Source organism: Musa acuminata, chromosome BXJ2-8 (assembly GCF_036884655.1).
Source record: "Musa acuminata AAA Group cultivar baxijiao chromosome BXJ2-8, Cavendish_Baxijiao_AAA, whole genome shotgun sequence".
In the NCBI taxonomy this organism is placed as follows: Eukaryota; Viridiplantae; Streptophyta; class Magnoliopsida; order Zingiberales; family Musaceae; genus Musa; species Musa acuminata.
In genome coordinates this window covers 49352563-49376811 of record NC_088345.1, presented here as the reverse complement: position 1 = coordinate 49376811, position 24249 = coordinate 49352563, and the positions used below count along the sequence as shown (strand labels likewise).

The 24249-nt window shown below is 42.9% G+C and overlaps 4 protein-coding genes and 1 long non-coding RNA gene across 6 annotated transcripts; 2 read left to right on the top strand and 3 right to left on the bottom strand.

The window, feature by feature from the left end:
- Positions 1–448: 448 nt before the first annotated feature.
- LOC135619959 (BURP domain-containing protein 12-like) lies at positions 449–2676 on the bottom strand. Its single transcript, XM_065122482.1, has one exon. The coding sequence runs from the start codon at positions 2637–2639 to the stop codon at positions 699–701; it is 1941 nt and encodes a 646-aa protein (XP_064978554.1). The 5' UTR covers positions 2640–2676; the 3' UTR covers positions 449–698.
- A 3521-nt stretch (positions 2677–6197) lies between these two features.
- Positions 6198–8499, bottom strand: LOC135619957 (uncharacterized). Its single transcript, XR_010489573.1, has 3 exons — positions 8075–8499; positions 6652–6766; positions 6198–6558 (listed from the first exon to the last, which is right to left on the bottom strand). It is a non-coding gene; the product is annotated as an uncharacterized LOC135619957 (long non-coding RNA).
- Positions 8500–8606: 107 nt separating this feature from the next.
- LOC135619956 (pentatricopeptide repeat-containing protein At3g23020-like) lies at positions 8607–11729 on the top strand. The gene is made up of 2 exons (XM_065122481.1): positions 8607–11499; positions 11650–11729. The coding sequence occupies exon 1, from the start codon at positions 8816–8818 to the stop codon at positions 11291–11293; it is 2478 nt and encodes an 825-aa protein (XP_064978553.1). The 5' UTR covers positions 8607–8815; the 3' UTR covers positions 11294–11499; positions 11650–11729.
- A 1914-nt stretch (positions 11730–13643) lies between these two features.
- Positions 13644–15491, bottom strand: LOC103996153 (uncharacterized). Its single transcript, XM_009417003.3, has 3 exons — positions 14694–15491; positions 14396–14585; positions 13644–14300 (listed from the first exon to the last, which is right to left on the bottom strand). Exons 1-3 carry the CDS (start codon positions 15063–15065, stop codon positions 13801–13803), a joined length of 1062 nt encoding a protein of 353 aa, XP_009415278.2. The 5' UTR covers positions 15066–15491; the 3' UTR covers positions 13644–13800.
- Positions 15492–18873: 3382 nt separating this feature from the next.
- Positions 18874–23993, top strand: LOC135619955 (probable histone H2A variant 3). 2 transcript variants are annotated; one of them, XM_065122480.1, is made up of 3 exons: positions 18874–19024; positions 19339–19457; positions 23433–23993. In XM_065122480.1, the coding sequence occupies exons 2-3, from the start codon at positions 19350–19352 to the stop codon at positions 23727–23729; spliced, it is 405 nt and encodes a 134-aa protein (XP_064978552.1). In that variant the 5' UTR covers positions 18874–19024; positions 19339–19349; the 3' UTR covers positions 23730–23993. The 2 variants fall into 2 exon arrangements, with proteins under 2 accessions (XP_064978552.1, XP_064978551.1); XM_065122479.1 differs by lacking the exon at positions 18874–19024 and adding an exon at positions 19048–19250.
- The last annotated feature ends 256 nt before the right edge of the window (positions 23994–24249 follow it).

Here is a 24249-nt window from a genome sequence, read left to right as displayed (position 1 = left end):
TTCAGCAAGGGTTGCTTGGGCCTCAGAAACTTGTTTTAGAACAGTGACATTTTACCAAGCAGACTTAGCCTCATTTGACACGATGGCCTACAAGTGATGCATTGCATGAATTACACCTACAAAAAGAATTTTTAATCTTCATGCAGAGTAGGCACCATTGAGCACTTTAAAAGGAAGCGATCGGCCCCCCCACCCCGCCTCCAGTACCCGCTACCAAGTGTTTCTGGTTTGAAAGCTGTGCACCAAGGGCGAACAGTCTAGAATGTGTACGTGTGGCCAGGTAACAACACTGATCACTCTTCCCGTCATTATCTTTCTTTTCAGGATTTAAATCATGAAAATAATATTTCCACTTGCAGGAGGATGACTCTGTGTAAATGGCTTCTTGAATTCGATACTAATGGTAGCCCTGAACTAAGACAAGATAGTCTCTTAGTGGCTCATGGTATTTTGGATCAAATGTGGATTTTTCTTGGAAGTGAAAAAGGCTGCATTGTGCATGAAACTGCATCAGTTCTCCAGTTTCGTGTGCACCATTTTAATTATCTAAAGAATTAACTATTGACTGCAGCTACCCACGCAACGGGATCGAACGGACCCGAGCAGATTGATGATCGATGCAAAGACCAGTTAACTGAAAAAGCTGCACACGCTTAGGGGTGTCGTGGGAAGGCAGATCTTCTGGCTGATTGGGTGGATCAATCGGCGACCGTCCACGTCATGTCTCCTTCGAAGATCCAATGGCACACCTCGATCTTCCCTGGCGCGGACCCCAGTGCCACGAAGGCTCCGTGGCTGGCGCTCCAGTCCGACGTGTCCAAGTGACAGATGGCGATGCCGTGGTTGATCTTCTCCTTCGATTCGACAGCCAGGATCTCCGCCTCGTACACCCGCACCTTTGGCACCGAGTGGCAGTAGTATACTAGGTATGGGAACAAGCTCTGGTGGCATGACACCGACTTGGTGATCTTACCGCCATTCACCCCGCCCACCTTCCCTATGAGGATGTTCCCCTTGGAGCCCGTCGTGTTCGCTGTGCTCCGCACCACCACGTCGCTTCCAAGTACGGAGACAGCGAAGTCGATCACGTCCTCCGCCGAGGTGGCGCACCGCTTCGTCTCGTCGCGGTTGGGCGCCCGCTCGCACTCGGCCACCGTGTCCGCCACCGCCCTCCCCAGCGCCGTATCAGCCGGGATTCCGAAGATACGCCGGACCTCGGTGGCGGAGAACGGGATCCGCCCCGCGATCGAGCGCGGGAGGAAGGACCGCGGCGGCATCTTGTCCCGGATGTCCGGCATTGGCATCACGCTCCCCCGACGCAGGTCGCGCTCACGGAAGAATTTCCCCGGCTCCACCAGCCACCGATTCGCCGGTCTTCCGCCAGCCTTCCGGAGGGAGAGGAGAGACGATGAGGGGATGACGGAGGAGGACGATGAGGGGATGACGGAGGAGTTTCTGTAGGCCTTGAAGTCGACGCCGGATTTGGCGTACGCCTTGAAGGAGGTGTTATCTGCGGCGTAGCTCTTGAACGTGACACTGTGCTTGGAGGAGCCCTCGCCATAGCCCTTGAAGGAGTCGCTGCCCTCGTTGAAGGAGTTCCCGTAGTTGACGAAGTCGGCGGCGGCGGCGTTCCCGCCCTTTGCGTAGGAGGTGAATCTGTCGTCACCGACGTTGGACTGGTCGCGGTAGCTGGTGAACCGCTCCGACCCGGAGTTGCCGCCGTCGCCGTAGGACCGGAAGTTGTTCTCCGGCACGTTCCCATTGAACCCGTAGGAGGCGAAGGAGTCGTTAGCGCCGTTGGCGCCCTCGCCGTAGCCGGCGAAGGAGGAGCCGATGACGTTGGAGTTGTCGGCGTAGCTGGTGAAGGAGGTGGGCACGCCGTTGCCGTCCTTACCGTAGCCGGCGAAGGACTGGTCTCCAGCGTTGGTGTCATCCGAGTAGCTGGAGAAGGACCGGCGCCGGCCGGTGGCATCGGCATCGTAGTTGGTGAACTTGAGGTCGGGGACGTTGGACTCGTGGTCGTAGGATGCGAAGTCTCCGGCACCGCCAGTGGCGGAGGAGCCGTAGCTGGTGAAGTTGGCGGTGACAACGTTGCCTTCGGGAGAGTAAGAGGCGAAGGAGTCGTTGTGGCCGGTGGAGTCGCGGCTGTAGCGGCGGAAGGTATCGACGGGCACGTTGAGGTCGTCGGAGTAGTTCTTGAAGGAGCTGCGCCCGCCGGCGGCGCCGGTGCCGTAGTCGGAGAAGTTGGAGTTCTGGTAGGAGGCGAACGCGGAGGAGTCGTCCTTGCGGGCGGCGGCGGAGTAGGTGTTGGCGGTGGCGGGGGAGCAGAGGAGGCGAGCTGCGGCGCAGATGGCGGGGAGACGGCGGGAGAGGGCGGAGGGGTCGGCGGCCACGAGCGACGAGAAGGTGGCGGAGTCGAGGGCGGAGAGCGGGGAGAGCTTGGCGAGGAGGAAGTCTGCCTGGGGCCGGTTGGTGGGCACCATTCGTTTCCAATACCGGATCAGGGCCGCCCTGGCAGTGAAGGGATTGGCTGCAGCGCCGCCGCTGGGTGATACATCAGAGGCCGCCACGTGGGGACGGGGAGAGAGCACTACTAAGGCAAGGAGAAGGAAGACGAGCAGAGGCGGAGTGGCGGCCATCACGGGCTTGTGGAGGGATATCTGCGTGCCAAAGAAAACCACCAAGGCAGGTATAAGTAGACGTGGGGATAAACAAAGCGCGCTTCAACTGTTTGTTCTTATGCGTGACAACTCTTTTGTTTTGACTTTGAACAGGGGTTTTCCCAGTTGGATCAAGTGAAATGGCGTCATGATAAGTCGCAGTTTCTACCCAAAGTGTACCAGGCTTTGCAGGTACACCATTTACATTTAGTTTGCTGTCTCATTTCTTTACTCAGCCCTTATTAAAAACGCTAAAAGAAGGAATTAATTGATACAAATGAAAGGTTTAAGTTGTACGTCGTAGAAGCAGGTTCCTGCAACAATGCCGATCCTGCCAGGCTTCTGCTGTAGGCATTTAAAACTATGTCAGATAAATCCATCAGGGAAAGAAAATACATACTATCCAAAAGAGCACGGAACCCTGCAACATAGTAGGTAGATACATGTTTAGGCATAACCGCATGGTTCTTGGTGTAGTTTTGCTATAGTACTAGACATTATTGACTGCCACTGCATTTAGTAGTGGCCCACGGTAGGAAATAATATAAAGACAGCGAACGTAGGTCCATCAATTCCCCCAAGTACCAGCAGTTGAAAATGATCTTGACTCGGGTCTCCACACTCGTTTCACACCGAGGAAGAAGATGGTAGGAGGTGGAGGAGGAGAAATAAAAATGACAGCAACTGCGTGTGCATGTGGCTACTCAAACTCCTCTCTCTGTTGCACCATCTTCGTTGCAAGAACTTTAAAGAGATTTCTGTCGACTTACGCACGGTGAACGATAGTACAGTTGTCGACGCACAACACTTTGGAGTCTCTATGCATGTTTGAGCTTAAATTCCAATGGCGTGGCGACCATCATAGGTCTCACCACATACCTTACGAGCTCTTTTAGATAAAAGCATTTGAAGTGGGTCTTGGTCAATGCTTGGCTTCTTGGGTATATATATATATATATATATATATATATATATATATATATATATATGGGGTATTGAAATGGAAAGGTTGAAAGCGCGTGGAGATGGTGCTGCCTTTCTCCCACCCACCCCTCCTCGCATCACATGCGTGTAATTATCCGCCAACTTGCGGCGAATAGTGGCCACTGGGGCCGCCATCACGCTCATGTCTCTGCTTCTCATCTTCCTCCCTCTCCGCCCAACCCACACCCCACCCCCCACCCCTCCCCCCCCCCCTCTCTCTCTCTCTCTCTCTCTCTCTCTCTCTCTCTCTCTCTTCCTCCTGTGTTCATGTCCTTAGGGAGGAAATTGTTTCAGATAAGATCAAATTTTGAATCAGAAGCCAACCAGAAAACAAGTGCTTCATGGACCATCCATCATCGGTAGATGTGCTACCGGCTTCCCACACCTCACACTTGGAAACCATCCATTAAACTCTTCAGACAATTCCAACTGCATATGACATTTCCAACACATCCAAATACGATTATGTGAAATCTGTTTAGGCAGTGATGATTCTATCACTTAATTAAACAGATAAATTCGTGGTAGGAGAGACAATCGTAAAATCTGATTCGTTGTCAAAAGTCATGCTCGGGTTCTGTCACCATAAGTCAAGTCTTCTCGATGATCGAGGGGACTGTGTCGGTGGAGATAATGCGGAAGTACCACACTCTGATTCACAAGGTATGTCTCCTTTATTGCCATTAAGTTTGGAGCAGTTGCCCTCTCTTAATAGCTACATATTTATGGGATTCTTAGATGTACATATACCACATGGATTGCACCGGTAATACGATTTCACATGGATGTCTGAATTCTGATATTACAGTAAGAGACATAGCAAGTTACTGTATCTTAGACACCATTGTCTCTCTTCACCTACTGCTGCGCAGAGAGAGAGAGAGAGAGAGAGAGAGATTTAAGGGACCACCCGATTAATTGGAATAACTCAGGATCACAGCACAAATATTTTGCTGTTGAGCACTAGACAATTACTCTTGCCATTTCAAAAACTTGCTCATTGATGAAGGGAATCAGACAACCGTACTAGATACTGATGAGATGGCAAACATGACCTCGCATGTAATCTACTCACGTTGCACACTAAAATGCAATGCCCCATGCATATTGTTTTCTTCCCCTTGAGCTGATTGCTCTCTGTCTTCACATGAAATCTTGGACTCGAGGAAGCAATGTTTGGGAACATCCACTTCTTTTTTTAGTTATTTCCACCCAAGTTCTATATTGATTCATTTATCCTCTAGCCCACAAAATCTTGTCTTTTCTCGAAGAGAAATCAAAGTTGTAACCAAGAATACAAGTCTAATGCATTCTTTAGATCGCATGTCTTCACCTTCATTTCTGTTCTAATTGTTTGTGAAATAGTTTCTTTGACTTGAAAACACAATTTTCTTTGTTCCTAGTTTTGTCTGTCTTGTGAACTGTGCACAATGTCAGCAAATAGAAGATATTTTATTGCCGAACTCGCTTGGCAACTGTTAAACAAATTATAGTTAGCTGATGTTATGTAGGAATTACCAGTCTGCGTATAGAAGTAGAAAAACAGATGGGGGATGACCAAGAGAATGGCTTTTGTTGGCCTCATGAGTAAGGTAGGGGCAACATATATATTACTTGCTCGTAAGTAGTGATACATAGAAGATGATGAGAGGTAAGAGCAGGACTAGAAGAGAAGGTGGTGGTCACTGGGAATGGATGGTGTCGGTTCGGAGTAGCTTGAGGACAGCTGAAAGGAAGGTGAAAGTGAAATGGATGCCATGAGAATGTTGGAGGAGGACAACCTCTGCTGTCCATCTTTGAAATGTTGAGGCATGTGACTGTGGTTTGGATTCTATTTCTCTACAAATATCATCTTGTCCACCTTTTTTTTTTATGTTTGTGTTTTTTTAAGTGGTGTGGTAGCGCTTCTAAGGAATAAGGCCGCATATATTTGCATATTTGCCCTTCTTCATTCATCAACTCAACAACCCAACTCGGGATAGATGTAAAATCCTGATAGATAATTTGTTTTATCTGAAAATTATTCAATCAAATTAAACTAACATAACCGTATTTAATATTTTGATTTAGTTTCATATCAAAAGTGAATAAAGATTTTAATTAATTTGTAAGAGCATGAAGATTATTTGGGCTTAAGTATATTGGGTCAGTGACTTAATAAATTAATTATCTCATCAAGTTGGGTCATAATAATTGATATCATAATCCATCTAATATTTAGGTCATCATGTCAGTCGTGACAAGATTGTTGAGAGAAAAATTAACGAGGTAAAAAAAGATAAATCCTGTGATAAGATTGTGGAGAGGGTCGATCTTCCTAGTCTAAGAAAGAAAAAAATATAGTCTAGCCTTGCGGTGGATGTAGATAAGTTGCTCTCATGATGATTTGACAATGGACGCATGACACTCCATGATTGGTTCATCAAATGGATCCACTAATATATATACCCCATCACGTATACAACAGATGTATATTGTGTAATGAATCACTCACCTAAATCGTAAGAACATCAAAATCATTTATATTTGATTTAATGTTATTATTTGGGCCAGTTGCGAATGATGGGCCACTAGTAACATGGAAGATTGCTACCCTGTTACGTGTAATCGAGACCATAGAAAATGCCCTTTTAGTGCAAAGGGCTCCATGGAAATGTTGGTATTGTGAGAGACAACAAAGAAAATAGAATCCGTACCCACCACTGTAGCAATCGTCACTTTATTCTCAGCTTTCTTGCTGCATTCCGTTGCCATGACAAGAAGCAACTGGAAGATGAAGGTCGAGAGAGCATCAGGCCAAACCACGCGTTTGTCTCCTTCTTCCTTAGGCTTCTTCATGCCTGGAAGATGAAGGTAGAGAGAGCATCAGGCCAAACCACGCCTTTGTCTCCTTCTTCCTTAGGCTTCTTCATGCCTGACTCACGTGCCACAAAGCAACAGGCGTTGATCACATAGCACAGAGAGAGAGAGAGAGAGAGAGAGAGAGAGAGAGAGAAGTGTCCATCACCTTGTGAGCTGCTGAGGGCAGATTGAGATGGTTTTTGTCCATGGATTACTGGAGCCGACTTGGTTTACTTATGGAAAAGATGTCCTCAACTCCAAGGATGTCGAGGTGGACTCCCCTGAGAGGCAACAATACATTAGGGTGGTCAGTTTGAGCCGGAGATTGTACTAAAAGAAAAGAAAAGGCATATTCTATCAAATGACGGCAAATACTATTTCAAGTTGGTAAAAATAATTTGTTATGTGAAATAACAAATTTGGAAGATCTATTAATCTTGAGAATGCGACAAACTCGATGATCACAAAAAGAAAGGTTTAAGATTGTAGAAATCAAGTTGCATACTTCTTAAAGGGACTACTCTATGATGATGATTGAATCTCATTGGCAATTCCTCTGGTGTTGTCAACTCTGAAAAAGGAAAAAAGGACTATCCAGTGGACACTGTTTGAGCAATGCTCAGATTCATATTTGTGCAGCCACTTGAAGAAGATAGTTTGTTCCAGCTAACCTTGGCTGGTCTCTACACAAGCAAAATAAGCAAGCAGTCAAAAAGACTAAACCACTTGCTAGAAAAACTCAAACTTTTTGATGTAGTCAGAAACAAATTGCAAAGACTACTCAGCATTCTTTTTCTCGGAACGAATAACAAATATTTCATAAACTACTTTGACTTTGAGTCTCCACAATTTCATCCATAATATCATTACAAATATCTACTGTCGGTAGTTTGCATAAACAAGTGGAGATGATGTTTATGCCAGCAAATCATTCTTAAAAAATTCTTGATCCATTTTCAGGCATTTCCTTAAACTAGACGAGTGATGATGGATATAGAAATATATAGATCATAAATAGTTCATGAAGGCATTTAAATTATGAAGACATGGTGCAGCATTTAACATAACAAACTATATAAGCTATCGATAAGAGCAAGTGAGCAAGTGAGCCAGCATTTAATGTCGAGGCATAGCTGGCATAACTCAAGATGTTAGCCAAGATATGTCCAAAAAAAAGTTGAGACTTACTGTCATTAATGATCGTTGGTCCCCGTGTCTCTATTGTCTGGTCTACGTAGTGAAGGAAGCAGGATGGTGGATTCCTATCGTTAATAATCGTTGGTTCTCATATTTAGTCCACGATAGTAGAGGATTCCAGTATTATCGCTATCACTTTTCATCCTCAATTTTTATGTTTTTGATGTTTTTCTAAAGCAGCACAATGTCTATTCTGCCATCCCAGTTTTGCATTGTCACCCTTTTCCTAATTTACTTCCCTTTATCATTTCCGATCATGGAATTCTCCTAGTCACATTTCACCCTTCTTTCCATCATATCATGTCTGCATTCTCAGCCTAATAAAACCTCAGATATTTCTCCGCGGTCGTAAAAGAAACCCTAAATGTCATCCAATGTCCACAGAAGCCTACCTCAGCCGCGAGGATCCAAGCGTGGTAAGCAAAAGGGCAGACAAGGAGGTTCTCATTTGCCGAATCGAAAGGAGAAGACCATAAAAACCAACCACGAAGGGCGGATCGACGCACCGTCGACGCCGAAGCCTTCGTCTTTCCCTCCGTCATCGGGGTTGCTACGCCCTTCCCTTCTCCACGGCCACGCCAAGATGAATCGCCTGCCCTACGCCGGAGGAGTCAAGCTGAGGCACCGCCGCGCAGCACTCGGCCAAGGCAGCTCTCCGCCGACGCTTGGCGTTCCAAACGCTTGGCTTTCCCTCCGCGTGTACTTAAAAATAGGCCCTGAAGCGGGTTGGGCGCGGTTCAGATGTGAGAACCGAAAGTAACAACCCGGAAAAGATCCGAAAACCAATCTCCTACGGACCCATTACCGACCTAGGTAGGAACTGGATCCGACCCGATAGGCACAAACGTGAGGGTTTGGGTTTGGGCTATTTACGACATTTAACTGCCTCTCCCTCTTCCGGATAAAACGATCTCCCGATTCCGAAGACGAGGGTTTCGAGCGAAGGGTTTTGGAATCCGGCTAGAGAAAGAGCTCGGTGAGTCTGCTCTTGTCTCGTATACACACTGCAAAATTCTTCAGCCTCCTTCAACTATTTGTACGGTGTTCTTAGTCGAAGATTTGATTGGTTTTATTGGCATCTTCCTCCATTTTTGTTCCTCGATCGTGACATATGATTTGCTATTGAGTCTGGCATGTTGCGTAGTCGGATTCCGGCAACGCCGGACGTCGCTGGAGTCGCGCCTGCGGAGAATCTTTTATCGCTAGGGTTTGTGTCTCACAAGAAAGGGAAAAATCAGATTTTGTTTCGAGATTTTGTTCGTCCATCAGCAATGAAGAGTGGGATTTGTGCACGACTAAAACTTGGGGGAAATAATTTTCCTGTCAAATCCGAAGTCAAGAGAACATCGGTCTCGTATGGAGGGTGTATTCCATCGGTCTTGCGAGCACTGGAAACATTTCCAGATTTAGATGAGGCTCTGAAGCCATGGGAAGACAGCCTCAGCAGCAAGGAGAGGACTATAATTTTGAAAGAGCAAACGGATTGGAGAAGGGCTGTCGAGATCTTTAATTGGTTTAAGAGAAAGGGGTGTTACGAACTCAATGTGATTCACTACAATGTCATGCTCAGGATTCTCGGGGAAGCGCAAAAATGGGATCTTGTTGGGTCGTTCTGGAACGAGATGCAATCCAATAGGATAATGCCGACGAATTCAACTTACGGTACACTCATCAATGCTTACTGCAAGGGAGGCCTCAATAAAGCAGCGCTCGTCTGGTTAAGTGATCTCTACAAGCAAGGAATGGAGCCAGATGAGGTGACAATGGGAGTCATTCTCCAAACATATAAAAAGGCTGGGAAGTTCCAAAAGGCAGAGCAGTTCTTTCGAAGGTGGTCATCAGATATTTATGATGATGGTGAAACACAGAAGGGTTACAGCTTATACACGTATAATACGCTGATTGATACTTACGGAAAAGCAGGGCAGCTTGAGAAGGCTTCGAGGACCTTTACACAAATGTTGGGAGAAGGTATTGTTCCAGACACAGTCACTTTCAATACAATGATTCATCTTTATGGTAACAATGGGTGCCTGGAAGAAATATCTTCCTTGATGACAATGATGGATGAACACCATTGTGTCGCTGATACAAGAACATATAACATACTTATCTCAGTCTATCTAAAGATGAATGATATCGACACAGCAGCTAGTTACTTTTCAAAGTTGAAGGTAGCTGGTCTAGAACCAGATATTGTCAGTTACCGCACTCTTTTATATGCATATTCTGTGAGGAACATGGTTGGAGAAGCAGAAGCTCTTATAATGGAGATGGAAGAACTATCTCTTGAGATTGACGAGTACACACAATCAGCTTTGACGAGGATGTACACAAATGTGGGGTTGATTGATAAATCATGGTCTTGGTTTGAGAAGTTAAGTGACAAAATGAGTTCGGAGTGCTTTTCTGCCAATATTGATGCTTTTGGGGAGAATGGGCACATCCATCTTGTGGAGAAAGCTTTTTCTTGTTGCTTGTCCAGGCAAAAGCTGAGTGTTCTTGTGTTCAATGTGATGATAAAGGCTTATGGGTTGCAAAAGAACTGTAATAAGGCTGCTGAGTTGTTTGATGGAATGATAGGCTATGGCGTTGTGCCAGATCAGTGCACTTATAGTTCAATAATACAGTTGCTATCAGCTGCTGAACTACCTCATAAAGCAGTATACTATGTCAGAAAAATGCAAGAGGCAGGTTTGGTTACCGACTGCATTCCATATTCAGTGGTAATGACTTGCTTTGCTAAGCTCGGCGAATTACAAACAGCAGAAGATCTATTTAAAGAAATGATTAGCTTTAAAATTCAACCCGATATTGTTGTTTACTCCATTCTAATAAATGCATTTGCGGAAGTTGGAAATGTTCATGAAGCCATGAAATATGTTGATTCCATGAAGAGTGCTGGTTTGACTCTCAACTCAATAATTTGTAACTCTCTGATCAAACTCTATACAAAGGTTGGATACTTGAGAGAAGCACAAGAGGTTTATGAATTCTTGAAATCGTCGGAAGACAGTCCAGATGCATATGCATCAAATTGCATGATTGATCTTTACAGTGAAAATGCTATGCTAGGAGAGGCAGAAGAGATCTTTGACAACTTGAAATGCAATGGAAAGTCTAATGAGTTTTCATATGGAATGATGCTGTGTTTGAACAAAAGACTTGGGCGACTTGGCGAAGCTTTTTTCATTGCCAAAGAGATGCAAACCTTACAACTCCTGACCAGCTCAGTGAGTTGCAATAATATAATAGCTTTGTACGCAACTAATGGGAGAACGAAGGAAGCTGTGGAAACTTTCCGTTACATGCTGGCCTCGGGTATACCACCCGATGATGGTACATTCAAGACATTAGGTCTTGTTTTGCTTAGGCATGGAGTGTCAAAGGAAGCTATAAACCAATTAGAATCTGTGAGAGGAGAAGATGCTGAAGTTGGTTTGGAAGAATGGATCAAGGCTATATGCTCTGTCCTCAGATTTGATGTTAATCTGAGGCATGTGGGTAAAACAAAGAGTTGTTATAACATAGAACCTTTTACCGTAAATCTGTGCGAGAAAGAATTTGCATTGAAGGAATTAGGCGATGTCAAGCAAGGATTGTGTGGCTAAAAGCTGTGCATACTACTAGAAATCTTCAGTGTCTTTGAAATAATTTCCATTATATCAGCCTGCCAAATCTGTCTTTGACATTTACGATTGGCTGCAGTCTCTGTAAATAGGAAGACCTTGATCGAAAAGCTTTGATTATGGTATCTCAGCTACTCGATTACTGATTTAACTTTATTTTGTCCCTCTTCATGTCTTATTTGACTCAGGTGAGCTGTGACCATTCTGAATATTCTGAAAGCGAAGTGCAGGTGTAGATGTAATTCTAGAATGTTTATGCTATAAAACCTGATTCCAGTTTGTAGGTATGAGACTGAACATGTGATTTGTACTGACTATTTTTTGTTTTTTTTTAACAGACTATTGGTGCTACATGGTCTTTAGACAAGCTTGAGTGTAACTTATCTTTTTTTTAATGCAAAATAGCAATTCCTGAGGAGCCATCATACAGATGTAATTGAATTGGTGAGGAATGAAGAAATATAGGTAATTCATCTATGATCCGCTTTTTTATATAGTTTAACACGTGATGTAGGTAATTATTTTCTGATTTCATTGTGCAATTTGCTGATTTCTAACCCTTTTTTTTTTTTTTTGCTTTCAAAGGGGTTCTATTGAGGAACAGACAAGATGAATCAATTCCATCCCTGAAAAATTAGTGTGCAAATCCCTACCTTGCTACACCTGTGATGTGTTTCCTTTTCTGCTCAAATGGTGTATGCTGTTTCTTTGGAGTCACTGAACCACATCAGCAGAAGTTCACCTTGGTGCCCTAGCATAGACGAACCACCTTAAGCTCCCACAGTTCATTTGGGATGATGACTTGAAACGGTTATGGAATCACAAGGCTTAACAGAGATCAGTACTTGACTGACATTTTTCTTGTTTGTTCTAAACAAAAACACATAAAAAGGGTCTGATGTAAAAAACTTAGTTCAATCACTGGCAAACTCATCGATCACAAAATTATTTGGAGAAAGAACTTAGGTAATCAGAAAAGCACAATCCCTTAGCCAATCCATATGTTGTGAGACATTGATGAGGTATGAGTGATGATCTGAGTCATACCACTTAGGTAAGGTACATGTTGCATTCATGCTCGGTTGTGTTTAAGTCAAGATTAGATATGGATTTCGATAAAATGATGATCAGGATTTGTTTCACCGAAAAATTTAGTATGTATATTGATTTTTTTTCCAGATGAGGGTGTGCCTTATAATATTTTTTTTCCCGTCGTCATGCTTCGTATGCATGTGTTCGGTCTTCGTCTTCTCTAGAATATGGTTGTAGGTAGTAATTGCCTGTAGTATCTCCTGTAGCGGCCATAGGCTTTAATCCTAATTTAATACGTAGTGTATAGGAACATATAACTAACACACATGTAGTAGTTGGCCAGTAAGACTTCGCTATCATCGGTATTATTGCGAGCAGGTTTCCAAGTAGAATCGGAACCAAATCTGGTGACGTAGATGACGATATAAGTATTCTCTTCGGTTTGTTGGTGGCAAATAGCAGAAACAGAGGAAAAGAACCTCGTTGCTTTTGATGCACCCTCCTCCTTTCTGCTTCTTTTGGAGAGGGATAAAAGAAGGGATGGTGGGGCAGTTTGCCTCGCGAGGAAGGGTCCAGAGACACAATAGTTTTGGCTTTAGGTCAAGGAGATTGTTTAGTTGGCAGGAGATGGATAGTAGTACACTGCAGCTCGCAGAATTATAGAATCGCTCTCTATGATCCTGCCATTATTTATTATTCTGTGTTGGCGTTGTTGACGGGATGATCACCAATCAATCAAGCTAGTATTAAAATCGTGGAAATATAATGAAATCAGAAATATGGTGTTTCTTGTTTGCAACGTCATCGATGGTCGATGGTGGGGGCAGAGGGAAAAAAAAAAATCAGTACTTAAAAAAATAATTTCATCATCTCTAAAATTGGTTTAAGAGATAATTTAAATAAAACAAATAAATCTAAATACCCAAAAAAATTTGATAAATTAGAATCTAATTTTAATTTGAGTTTAATTAAAAAATATAATTGAAAGTTATGGGAGAATGAAGACGGTGACCAGCAATGTCGTCATCTCACAATTTTACTAATATTTAAATAATATTAATTATGACTATATATATATATATATATATATATATATGGAGGAGAGTAAAAGAGACCTTTTCTCGATGCATCGCCATCTTGCTATGTGTGCCCCTTTCGGAAACCACCGCGGCCGGCGCCTTGTAATCCTGAGAGCTTGATAATAATTAAAATAAAAAGTCATAAGAGATATGATCGTAGAAAATAATTAAGAGTTAGCGAAAGAAATACTTACCACCCATTTGCCGCACCACCCTTAAAATGACAAAACAAGAAATTATTATTACTAATTTAGTGATAAGACGTCTCTTCTTACAAACCCCTCTCTCTTTTAGAAGATCAGAAGGGGGACGACGGAGGTTCCCTTTTTTAAGCATTTACTCTAAAGAAGAAAATAATTACAATAATACAAAAGGAAATTAAGGTTTCTCGGATAGGACGGAAGTCAGGCCGGTCACAACCTTCGCTCCCTCGTGAACCGCTTTGGGCTTCACCTCCGGCGGTTCCCACGCCGACGCCGCCGATACCACCAGTACTGCCGAGCTCTTCCCCTCCGCCGACTTCTCGCTCTTCGCTTTCCCATCCGATTCACCGGTCTCTTCTGCTTGGGCTGCTGGCGGAGGATCCGCCAGGGGAATCGATCGCTCGTAGGGGGCGAGCCATTTGGAGCGCATGTACTCTGGCTTCCGCCAGGGCGGGAAGTGGAGGCCCTTCTTCTTCAGGCTCTGCTGAGCGGCCTCCGACACGACGGCGACGATCTGGTCCACCCGATCCTCCTTCCCGACGAAGACGGGCGGCAGAGACTGGAGTACCGCGGCGTAACTCTTTGTCGACCGCGCGATCTCGAACTCCGACCGGAAATCCACGTCCACCAACAGCCGGTCGCCGGCGACGATCACGTCGATGTACTCGTGCTCGCCTGCGTCAAGTCATCAGTCAACACCCCCGTGCCATCACTGGACGGAAACGTAGGAGAGACACTGCGGGCTGGGGGTAGGCGGAGGAGGAACGTACCGGCGGGAAAGGAGGGGGTCTTCTCCCATCTCGACTTGCTAATGGAGGCATCATATCCGAGCAATCGGAGCCCGTTGGCCACGGCCTTCATCTGCTCGTCTTTTCGCTTGCAGTTCTTGTTCTTCTCCACAACGCTGGACGCATCCGCTAAGAGATTCCTCTCCACAAGGCTTGCGGAAACCACCAAACCCTGTAACAATCCATATTTCTTTGGTCATATTACGGGTCTTTAGGTGAAAGAAATCCAGTGGATATGGAGCACCAACGGGGAGTTGATTCTGGGAGAAACCGCCGATACCTTAACAACTTCGGCCGCGGAGACGATCGGAGGATCGCCGGAGTTGAAGGAGGAGGGAAGTAAGTCGAGGTCGTCGTCGGAGCTGTCGCGGCAGTTGCCATGGAAGCAATTACAACGGCTTCGGCCGCTCCGGTAGGAAGTCTGCTCGCCGTTGTTGTCCTCCATGAAATTGCGGACCATCTTGTCGAGGCAGATGGAGCTCAGCTCAAGATCGGCGCCGCCAGCGAGGCGCTCAGCCGACGAGATTCTCAGGACGCTGGGGAATTGCCGCTCGAACAGCCGCTTCAGCCGTGATTTCTGCACCGGCTTTGCCAGATCGCTCCGCCCCACCGCTATTACGTCGATCGGCTGTATCTTCGTAGGAAACGGCATGATTTTGACCAAAATGGAAGGACCACTCCCTTGTTACAAGCTGGAAGTTAGCAACACTCCGTCTCACCACATCAAATCGAGGTAATGACGCCAGAACCGGAGATCGATTACAACATCGGCACTCCAAATATACGATCCGCAGAGTAAACAAGGATCAGATAAACGGAAAAGAAAGAACACGATCGCAATCAACAGCCCATCGAGGAACCCAATAGTTCAGATCAGGAACGACTCCTGATCTCCAAAAGACGAGACGCTTGGCAACGAGGTTTCCGTGGGAGACACGGGAAGCGAGCAACTCACATCCTCCATCCATGGCGTCTAGTTAACGGCGATCGGCCGGAAACGTCGGATCTCGCGGCCATTTCCTTCAGGTCCTCCGGCGGTGGCGATCGTGGGGGATTGAGCAGTTCCGGAGGAGCGGAGCCGGAGCGGGTTTTTAAAGGGTCGGGGATTGGGCGAAGTGGGTGAGAGGAGTGGGTAGTGTTGAGTAGGACGACACGTGTGATTCCACGTGTCCATCTTGATCCGAAACCTTACGGAAAACGGCTTCTCGTACGTGGCCCGTTTCACAGACAGCGGTTTCAACGGGGACCAACTTTGTCCGCGAGCCACAGGAAATCACTATCTTGTACGCACATATTCTCGATAACCACACTTTTGCCACTCCGCTAGTGTAGCCTAAGAGCTGCCCAAGGTGTCATCATTGTAATTAATGCTCATCTTCAGCGATGAATGCGTCACATAGCTTCCCGTTTATTCCGTCCTTCAAACCGTTGCGCGCGGGATCAATGAAGTCGATCGAGGAAACCACCATTCCTGGCACCGTAAGATCTCGACACGCGTCCAGATATATATATGCTAGCTAGCTGGCATAGTTAATGCGAGGGTGACGGAAGGAATTGCATACGAGCAAGTAATTAATCCATAAAAATAATTAAAAGATGGAGGTGACTAACATTGTCGGGGTGATGAAGCGTGTGGGCCGTGCACAGCGCTTGGCGTCCAATCGGGGACGGAAGCGTCGAGGGGACTCGAGCATTGCGTGCCGCTAGACTTGCTTATCCGGAGATGTGACGCGGTTAGCCACATTCACAAGAAAGGTGCATCGATCAAGTCATTCTCGCTTGGGGACAAGTCATCTCCATGTTGGTGTACTCGTCCCTGTCAAACTTATGACGTATCGACATGGATATATACACTTATATAATTGCATCGATGCGGGCCCCTTGTGGAAATGGCCACGATGATTGCTGGAGTTGTGCAGTTCCCCTTGACACAAAAGCTTTACTGTTGAAGATGATAAATAGGTTCTGTTGTAGACCCCAGAGTTGGATGAGATGTCCTAATCTTGTAGGAGCCTCAAGGCCCTTCAGCTCTCAACTGTTGCTATATTTATATATAGACATTAGTTCTTTCCTGCTCAAACTTTCTTCTCAGTAACATCTCTCATAGCTTTGGTTCAGAAGGAAGTCATGGTCATGGAGCACCCAAGGATGGTCCCAAAACCATGTGCTTGCTTGCCCTCCCTTCACAAAACTATAGACACATCAATTCTTGCAACTTTCTTGAATCTTGTATCAAGGTGTCCTGGGAGAAATAACAAGTGGTATTAAGGAAGTTTGTTGTTCTAGTGTTGGAACTAGGAGAAATTTGCATCACAGAAAAGAAAAAGAAAAAAAACTCTCAGATCACAGTAAAAGCTATATAATCAAATTCTTGGATCCAGTTTTGGGAAATTGAATAATAGGTGACTGGTGGGCCACATTCAATGATTTTGAGTAACTTTAAAGGCAGATGTTCTCTTTCTAAGGCTGGTTGGGGGTGGTGGTCTAATTCACCTACAATGTCATGATTATGAGTCTCTCATGTTCTCTCTTTAGAGTGACAGCATATGATGTATCATTTCAACTTGCAATATTCCACAGCATATGGTCAGCTAAAAAGAAAGTTTCTGCAGTGAAGAAGGGAAAAGTAGACTAAAATGTTGGTTTTGTTTGTTGGTCATTGTTGTCTGCTGGTCTGAGCTTAAGCTACTTAAGAACTAACATATTGTAAATTACAAAAGGAAAAAAAGGTCAACTAAAAGTAAAGTTAATGCCTTTTTGAAATAGCCATTATCAATTACCTCCATGTCAAAGGATGCGTTCCTCATATTTTACATTGATTGTACTAATGCAAACAAGAGATGAGTTATTTTGATGAAATATTCATGTCAAAACATAAATAATAGCATCATATGTCACTTTGATTGCTGCACTTCATACATACTGGCCATAAGGTAATTGTGCTCAAGACTGCTCTTTAATCTGCTTATGCCAGAAGATTGTTCTACAGAACCACATCTGACTAAATTACTCTGACAAACATTGATCAACAACTCAGTTCATATATGTAAGTTGAGAATGCTGAATTACTTAAGAGAGTTTAATAAAGTTGATTACCTTGTTTTCTCTATCTGTACTTTATATTGTTCAAGGCAGAATCAAGCTGTTTACTTATTGTTAAAAGTGTCTTCTGAAGTGTTCTGGTTAGCTTACTCTCATCAAACCGGAATCGATAAATCGGGGGGAGTTGGCCACCAACATTTTGGTGGTTTAAGTTTTCGATAGCTGGTATCAACCAAGGCAAATGTGAAATATCATACGATTTGATGACAAATGACTTTTAGTTTGAGCCAACCCAAACTAAAACTTGGCAACATCTACAGATGTCTTTTTTTTTTTCTTTCTTTCTTTTATTCTCCTCTGCTAAACTGAACTTTTGCTGGTGCCAGTTTTTGATACACAAATGGCTCAATTATCTGGCTGTCAGTTGCATCAGCACTAATTGTTCAGACTACCAATATTATGACTATTGCTAATGAGGTTGGTAGGAAGAAGTAGAACATCATGTTCTCAAGTGCTAAGATTGATGACTTCTTTAGTGTGGCCTTATCCAGAGATAGCCCCATATATCATTAAGGATGGAGTTCCTGCCTTGTTGACAACACAGAAGGTAGGCAAGAGTCATGAATGTCTGCATTGAGAAGTAACAATTCCCATCGTGCCAAACTGCAAGTCATTTTGGCCTCATCCATTTCCTTGTTGATGTACAGCCACTTCTGATATGGTCAAGCCAAAGCCAAAAAAATTCTGCTTAAAAAACACTTTGCTGGGACAATAAAATTATCCTCAAAGGTTATGTAAAATGACCACTAAAATTATTTAGAGCTCTCAGAAACAAATCCCACAGCAAGATCCTTCATTACCACATCAGTCTCAGCCTTTTCTCCATAATAGAATCAGCATCTGGCTGTTTGCTAGAACAAGAAGCCACACCTTTTCTTTCCACAGCCTGCAATCTCCACTGACACTCAGAATGACCAAAATTTACAGTTTTCTGTTATGTAATTTGTCCATTTGGTTCCACAATTTATATACTGATGGATAATGTTTCGAAACCCGTTCTTCCTCGCACAATTTGGCATAAGAAAGCCTTTGTTTCAGGTTGACACTTAAAGAATGAGGGTCATACTTGAAATTTATTATTGGATTATCGGGTTATAGGACTCCGTCGACGACACTGATCCGATATGTTCGTTTAACTGGATTGGGTTTCCATCATCGGAACCCTCGAAATGGATCGGGATAAAAATGATCCGGGCCGGATGTCTGGGTTTAGCCCAACAATGAAGTCAACCAAACCGTGCATTGAGATTATTTTCGTCATTTAGACGTTCTGACTCTCCCGACGCGTTCTCTCCGTAACAGAGACAAACTAATGAGGGTAGAAGAGAAATTTTGCGTTTCTGGAAAGTTCCTATTGGCCTTGTAAAAGTAACCGCCTTCCACCGACCAGACTCTCCCCCGATCTCCATTATTTTTATTCCTATTACACCCCCTCATCGGTTTCTGTTTTCTGACTTCCCTCACGCCCGCTTCGGCTTCGAGATAAGAAAGCGCGAGAGGGAGGCCGAGGTAACTTCTCGTCCCCGTCCTTTCCTCCCTCCCTCCCTCCCTTTTGATTCCGATCTTGGGCTTTTTCCTTGTGGATTCGGTTAGGGTTTCTTCACCTCCTGGCTCTGATCGGGCCTATCAGTTTTGTCCCTTCGTGATCGGTGTTCGATTTTGGGTTCTCGACGGGGTGTTCGGCAAATTCCTCTGCTCTACTGCTGTTTCTGGTTTTCGGCTGTCGTTAGCGGAGGTGTTATTCGTGGATTTAGCGTTGTAGTTCCGATTCTTGGGCTTTTTTATGTTCTGATCTGGATTTGCTTCGCTTGTTTGGGCTTTAGTGGGTCGAGAGATGGCGGGAAAAGGAGGAAAGGGGCTCCTCGCGGCGAAGACCACGGCGGCGAACAAGGACAAAGACAAGAAGAAGCCGATTTCCCGGTCTGCCCGAGCCGGGTTGCAGGTAAGATCTGTTCACCTCTTTTCTACTCTTCGTCATCGTCTTCTGCTTTCCGTATACGAGGGTTCGTTTTCCGAGAAAGTTGGCTGTGAATGGTTGGTTACGTTTACATGGGACTGTTCGATTCATCTTGCTGTTGTCAAGTCATTTTGGCACATTATGCCTCCCTTGCAAGTGCACTACCCTTTTATTAAAGTGAATTATTGTTGATTTACACAGCTAAAAAATGGTGGCAATTTAACATGCAGTGGATTCTGAAAGGATATTGGATATGTTGGATCAATCTGGGTAATTAAAATAGTTTTATTATTCGTTTAGGATCATATTTTTTATGCGGAACATTTCTTGTGGCTATTTGCCTTTGAGATGTTCTTTTCTCTCTTCCCCCAACACAAACAGAACTAAGAGCATTAAAGGGCTGTTCTTGTAAACTTAAGTTTTACTTGCTAAGAGTAAAACTGTTCGCTGTTAGCATTAAAGGGTGGTTGCCGTTCTTGTAAACTTAAGTTTTACTTGCTGAGAGTAAAACTGTTCGCTATTGGCATTAAAGGGTGGTTGCCATCTGTTCGCTTTTGCTTGGAGTGTTTTCCAACACTAGGTCCCATTTGATTGGGTGGGGTTATTTCTTTTGTCTGGTGATACTTATCATGGTTGTTCTGCCAAACAAAAATAAGTTAAAAGTTCTTAGGCAGGTAAAGTATTTTCATGAAATGAGCTGCTCGATCCTGTGTTTGGTTTGGGGTTAAAATGATTAACTAATTATATAGATAATCCTGTTCTGCTGTTCTGGTCTCTTTTTTTTTTTTGGATGCTAATGGGTGGATTATGTGGGTTAGTAGGTAAATGGAAGAAGGTTATTATTACCCACTATTTAGATGGGCCATTTTATTCTGGGATATCCTCGTTAAACTCCTTTGATTGAGTTTAATGTGACCATTCATTACTGTGTAGCATTTGGCTGGTGAAATGGAATTCTTCTAACTTAGCTTGCAATCTAGAATGGATGCAACCATGGGGTAGGATGGCACCCACTTTTTCCTGTAGCGGGATGGAACTCCTTTATACCAACCTTTTCAATCCTAGTTCAAGTCCCTTTTTCTCTGCCGATCTCCTCTTTCTTTTTAAAATTATCATTCTGTGTGTCCAAACTTTTTCTTATCTTTTCTTATTTTTGCCCATTTCTACCAAATGCTCTAGGTATGAAACCGTGATGCTACTTTTTTTTCTGGACTTCCATTTCATCGTTGGTGTTAGTTACCCTGAGCCAAGGTCTATGAGCATAGTTGTCATGTTCATGATGTAAAGATTTATATCTTTCATTGCTACCTCTCTTTATACAATCACTAAATTGATCAAAATTTGATATAATAGTCCAATATTTTTTTTAAAGCGGATTTTATGTAAATTGACTCATATCTGTGTTGTTATTGGCAACAATTTGTTAATTTTGACATTTATTGCCATAACAAACGACAGTTGCTCCATTGCAAGGGTTTCTTTTCTTTCATGAACTAGCTATGTTTGCTTCCTCTTTTCCTATATGTTCTGGATATCAATTTAATCTCTGATTTAAGTCCATAAAAGGTGGGTAACTAACTGATGTTGAGTGCCATGGGGCCTTGAACATACTTCCTGCTCCGGTTGAAACCCTTCACCACTATAGTTCTCCTTGGTTATCACTGATGTCTCTTGGTTCTCCTCTGTCTCCCTTCTCTTTATCATTAGAAGCTACTTGTGTCACCTCCATCACCTAATTCCAACTAGAACATTTGATCTCCATCTCCTCTCACTTCGTTCCATCTTTATTGGTGGTTGTCTTTTGTTCGTTTTTCTCCCACTATCATACAGCCGTGGGCTGCCACCATTTGCTCCATAAATTGCTTACAAAGAGGAGCTTGCTTGCAAAAGAAGAGTCACTTTGCATCTTCTAATCATCAAGGTTCTTTGTGCTTGTCTAAATCTAGTTTTTTTGTTTTCTCTTTCTGCTTGGCCTTATGCTGATTAATTTACTTCAGCTCATTGTATTATTCTTAAGTAGCATGAATGCTGATATTATCTTTCTTCCTTATTAATATTAAAAATATTATTTTCAATGTAGGCTGAGAAATTTTTGCTACATGTTAATGTGATGTGTTTGGATCATATAAATGGGTTAATTAGGTTCCATTTGTTGAATATTGGTGTTGTAAATGATCTGAATTATGTTGATAATGGCTGGTCAGTGTCATCTTTGAGTTGACTGGATCAATCAGTTTATCAGACTAGATATTTAGGTCAGTCAGATTTCAATGGGCATCAGATGTTGGGTTTGGTCATATGTTTCTGACATGATTATTGCAAGTATCATTTCAGGATTCAGAGTTATCTTAGTATATCCATTTCAACTTAAGATGAGCTTGATTGACAACTTGTGACTGCTGGTTATGGATGGACGTTAAATAGCCTACACAACCTAGATGATAAAACGTTTTCTTAAGTCTAGGCTACAAATTCAAATATGTCATTTTCTTTTTTTTTTATTGTGAGTTAACTAGTGCGTGTGTATGAGCTTCAGCATATCATTGGTAAAGTAACAGTTCATCGAACCTTGTTACGACATTGATATTTGAAATACTTGGAATAAAGGACATTATGGCATCAACAAATTGTTATGAGGCTGAAGCTCTTGGGTGTTTGCTTATGGCAAATATGACGATAAGCTTGTTGTAAACTTGTTTTGTGACCTTGGGCTATCATATACTTATTTTCTTGATAGAAAATGGTTGATAAAAGCTCATCCTGCTTGTAGATGGGTCAAATAAGATAGTTCTATGTATTAAGATTTCTGTTACATGGGGCGCATATTTATTGTTAGGTTCTTATGAACTGTTCGTTTGCCGAAGGATATAGTTGATGTTATCCTGGCAGTGATGCTGTTCTGATAGTTAGATATCAGCTTCTTTGAGTGTTTGTACTTGTGTGATTTCTGATTGTCTAGGGATTTACACTGATAAATAATACTTAAAATTTAATGTTTTATAATTTGGCAATTTCTTATTTCTGTGATCCATATACTTTAAATAGTTGGGACTTTACTGTTTTGGTCTTGTTGTTATCATTGTTGCATTGTCTTATTTCAATGATGGAAACACTTGGTAAGTGGGAATAATAAACTTGATTGTGTACTGTTAATTAACATTTTGCATGGTTATCTAGCTTGTTCCTATTCGCTTACCTTTTAGGCAGTAGGGTTCTGAAGAATTGCTCCTGAGAATCGAGCATCAGTTTTGTAATTTTTGTAATTTCATTCTTCATTATTGACGTAACCTTAATATCTTTCAAATCTGTAAGCTCTTTAGTGTTGATCTAAAAAATCATGTTATAATCTCTGTTTCTTTTGAAGTCAAGAAGTTAGATTATATGACTTAAGTAGATTGTACTCACATAATGCTTACATGGCAAGATATCCCTGTCTGCTAATTTCATTCTTCATTATTGACGTAACCTTAATATCTTTCAAATTTGTAAGCTCTTTAGTGTTGATCTAAAAAATCATGTTATAATCTCCGTTTCTTTTGGAGTCAAGAAGTTAGATTATATGACTTAAGTAGATTGTACTCACATAATGTTTACATGGCGAGATATCCCTGTCTGCTAATTTCATTCTTCATTATTGATGTAACCTTAATATCTTTCAAATTTGTAAGCTCTTTAGTGTTGATCTAAAAAATCATGTTATAATCTCTGTTTCTTTTGAAGTCAAGAAGTTAGATTATATGACTTAAGTAGATTGTACTCACCTAATGCTTACATGGTGAGATATCCGGCTGCTACATTTTCTGTGTGATCACCATATGTGTTGATGAAACTTATCTGTAAAGTAGATACTCTCAAGGAAAATAGGGAAAAAACTTATCTGTTAGTTGTTCAGGCTTGTTGTTAGAATTCATTAAAATATTATATCTGCATGATCCTAAATTGTTGTTGTGTGCTCCGTAGTTCCCTGTTGGCAGAATTCATCGGCAACTGAAGTCGAGGATTCAAGCTAATGGTCGTGTTGGTGCCACGGCAGCTGTGTACTCGGCAGCAATATTGGAGTATCTGACAGCTGAAGTATTGGAGCTTGCAGGGAATGCGAGCAAGGATCTTAAGGTGAAGCGTATTACTCCACGCCATCTTCAGCTAGCCATTCGAGGGGATGAGGAGCTCGACACCCTCATCAAGGGCACTATTGCTGGTGGTGGAGTCATCCCTCACATTCACAAGTCACTCATTAACAAGTCCTCCAAGGAGTGATCCTTCCATTTCCATTGGATGAATTCATAGTGTTAGCAGATATGCATGCTTTACTAAATCTGCGACTTTTGTTGTTCTGATTGTGAACCTGTGGTTGGTTTGTAACAAAATTATGTTTTTCTACTAGTTTGTTTTGGATTTAGCAAATATCAGCAACTTTTGTTTAGCTTTGACATTTAGCATGTAGTCTAACATGAGTTCTTTTTTCATGATGTATTTTTTAGAGTAACTTAAATTAAAACATGCCAAATGTGGATCTCTGCATGTGTGTTCCTTTTGCTTTTTATTTCCGTAGGCCTATTCTTTCTTGAGGGAAATGTGTGTTTTTTTTTTGGGTAATATTTGCCTCTCTTTTATGATTGTTGATATTGCTTTACTACTTAGCTAGTTTCAGGTACGTCAGGTGATTTAAACTATTGTTCAAAGTTGATTCCAAATTCTCAAATGAGGATTGTATGGAAAGAGCGGGAGAATATATTTTTTTTGTTTTTTGTTTTTATTTGTTCGTTATACTTTAGAA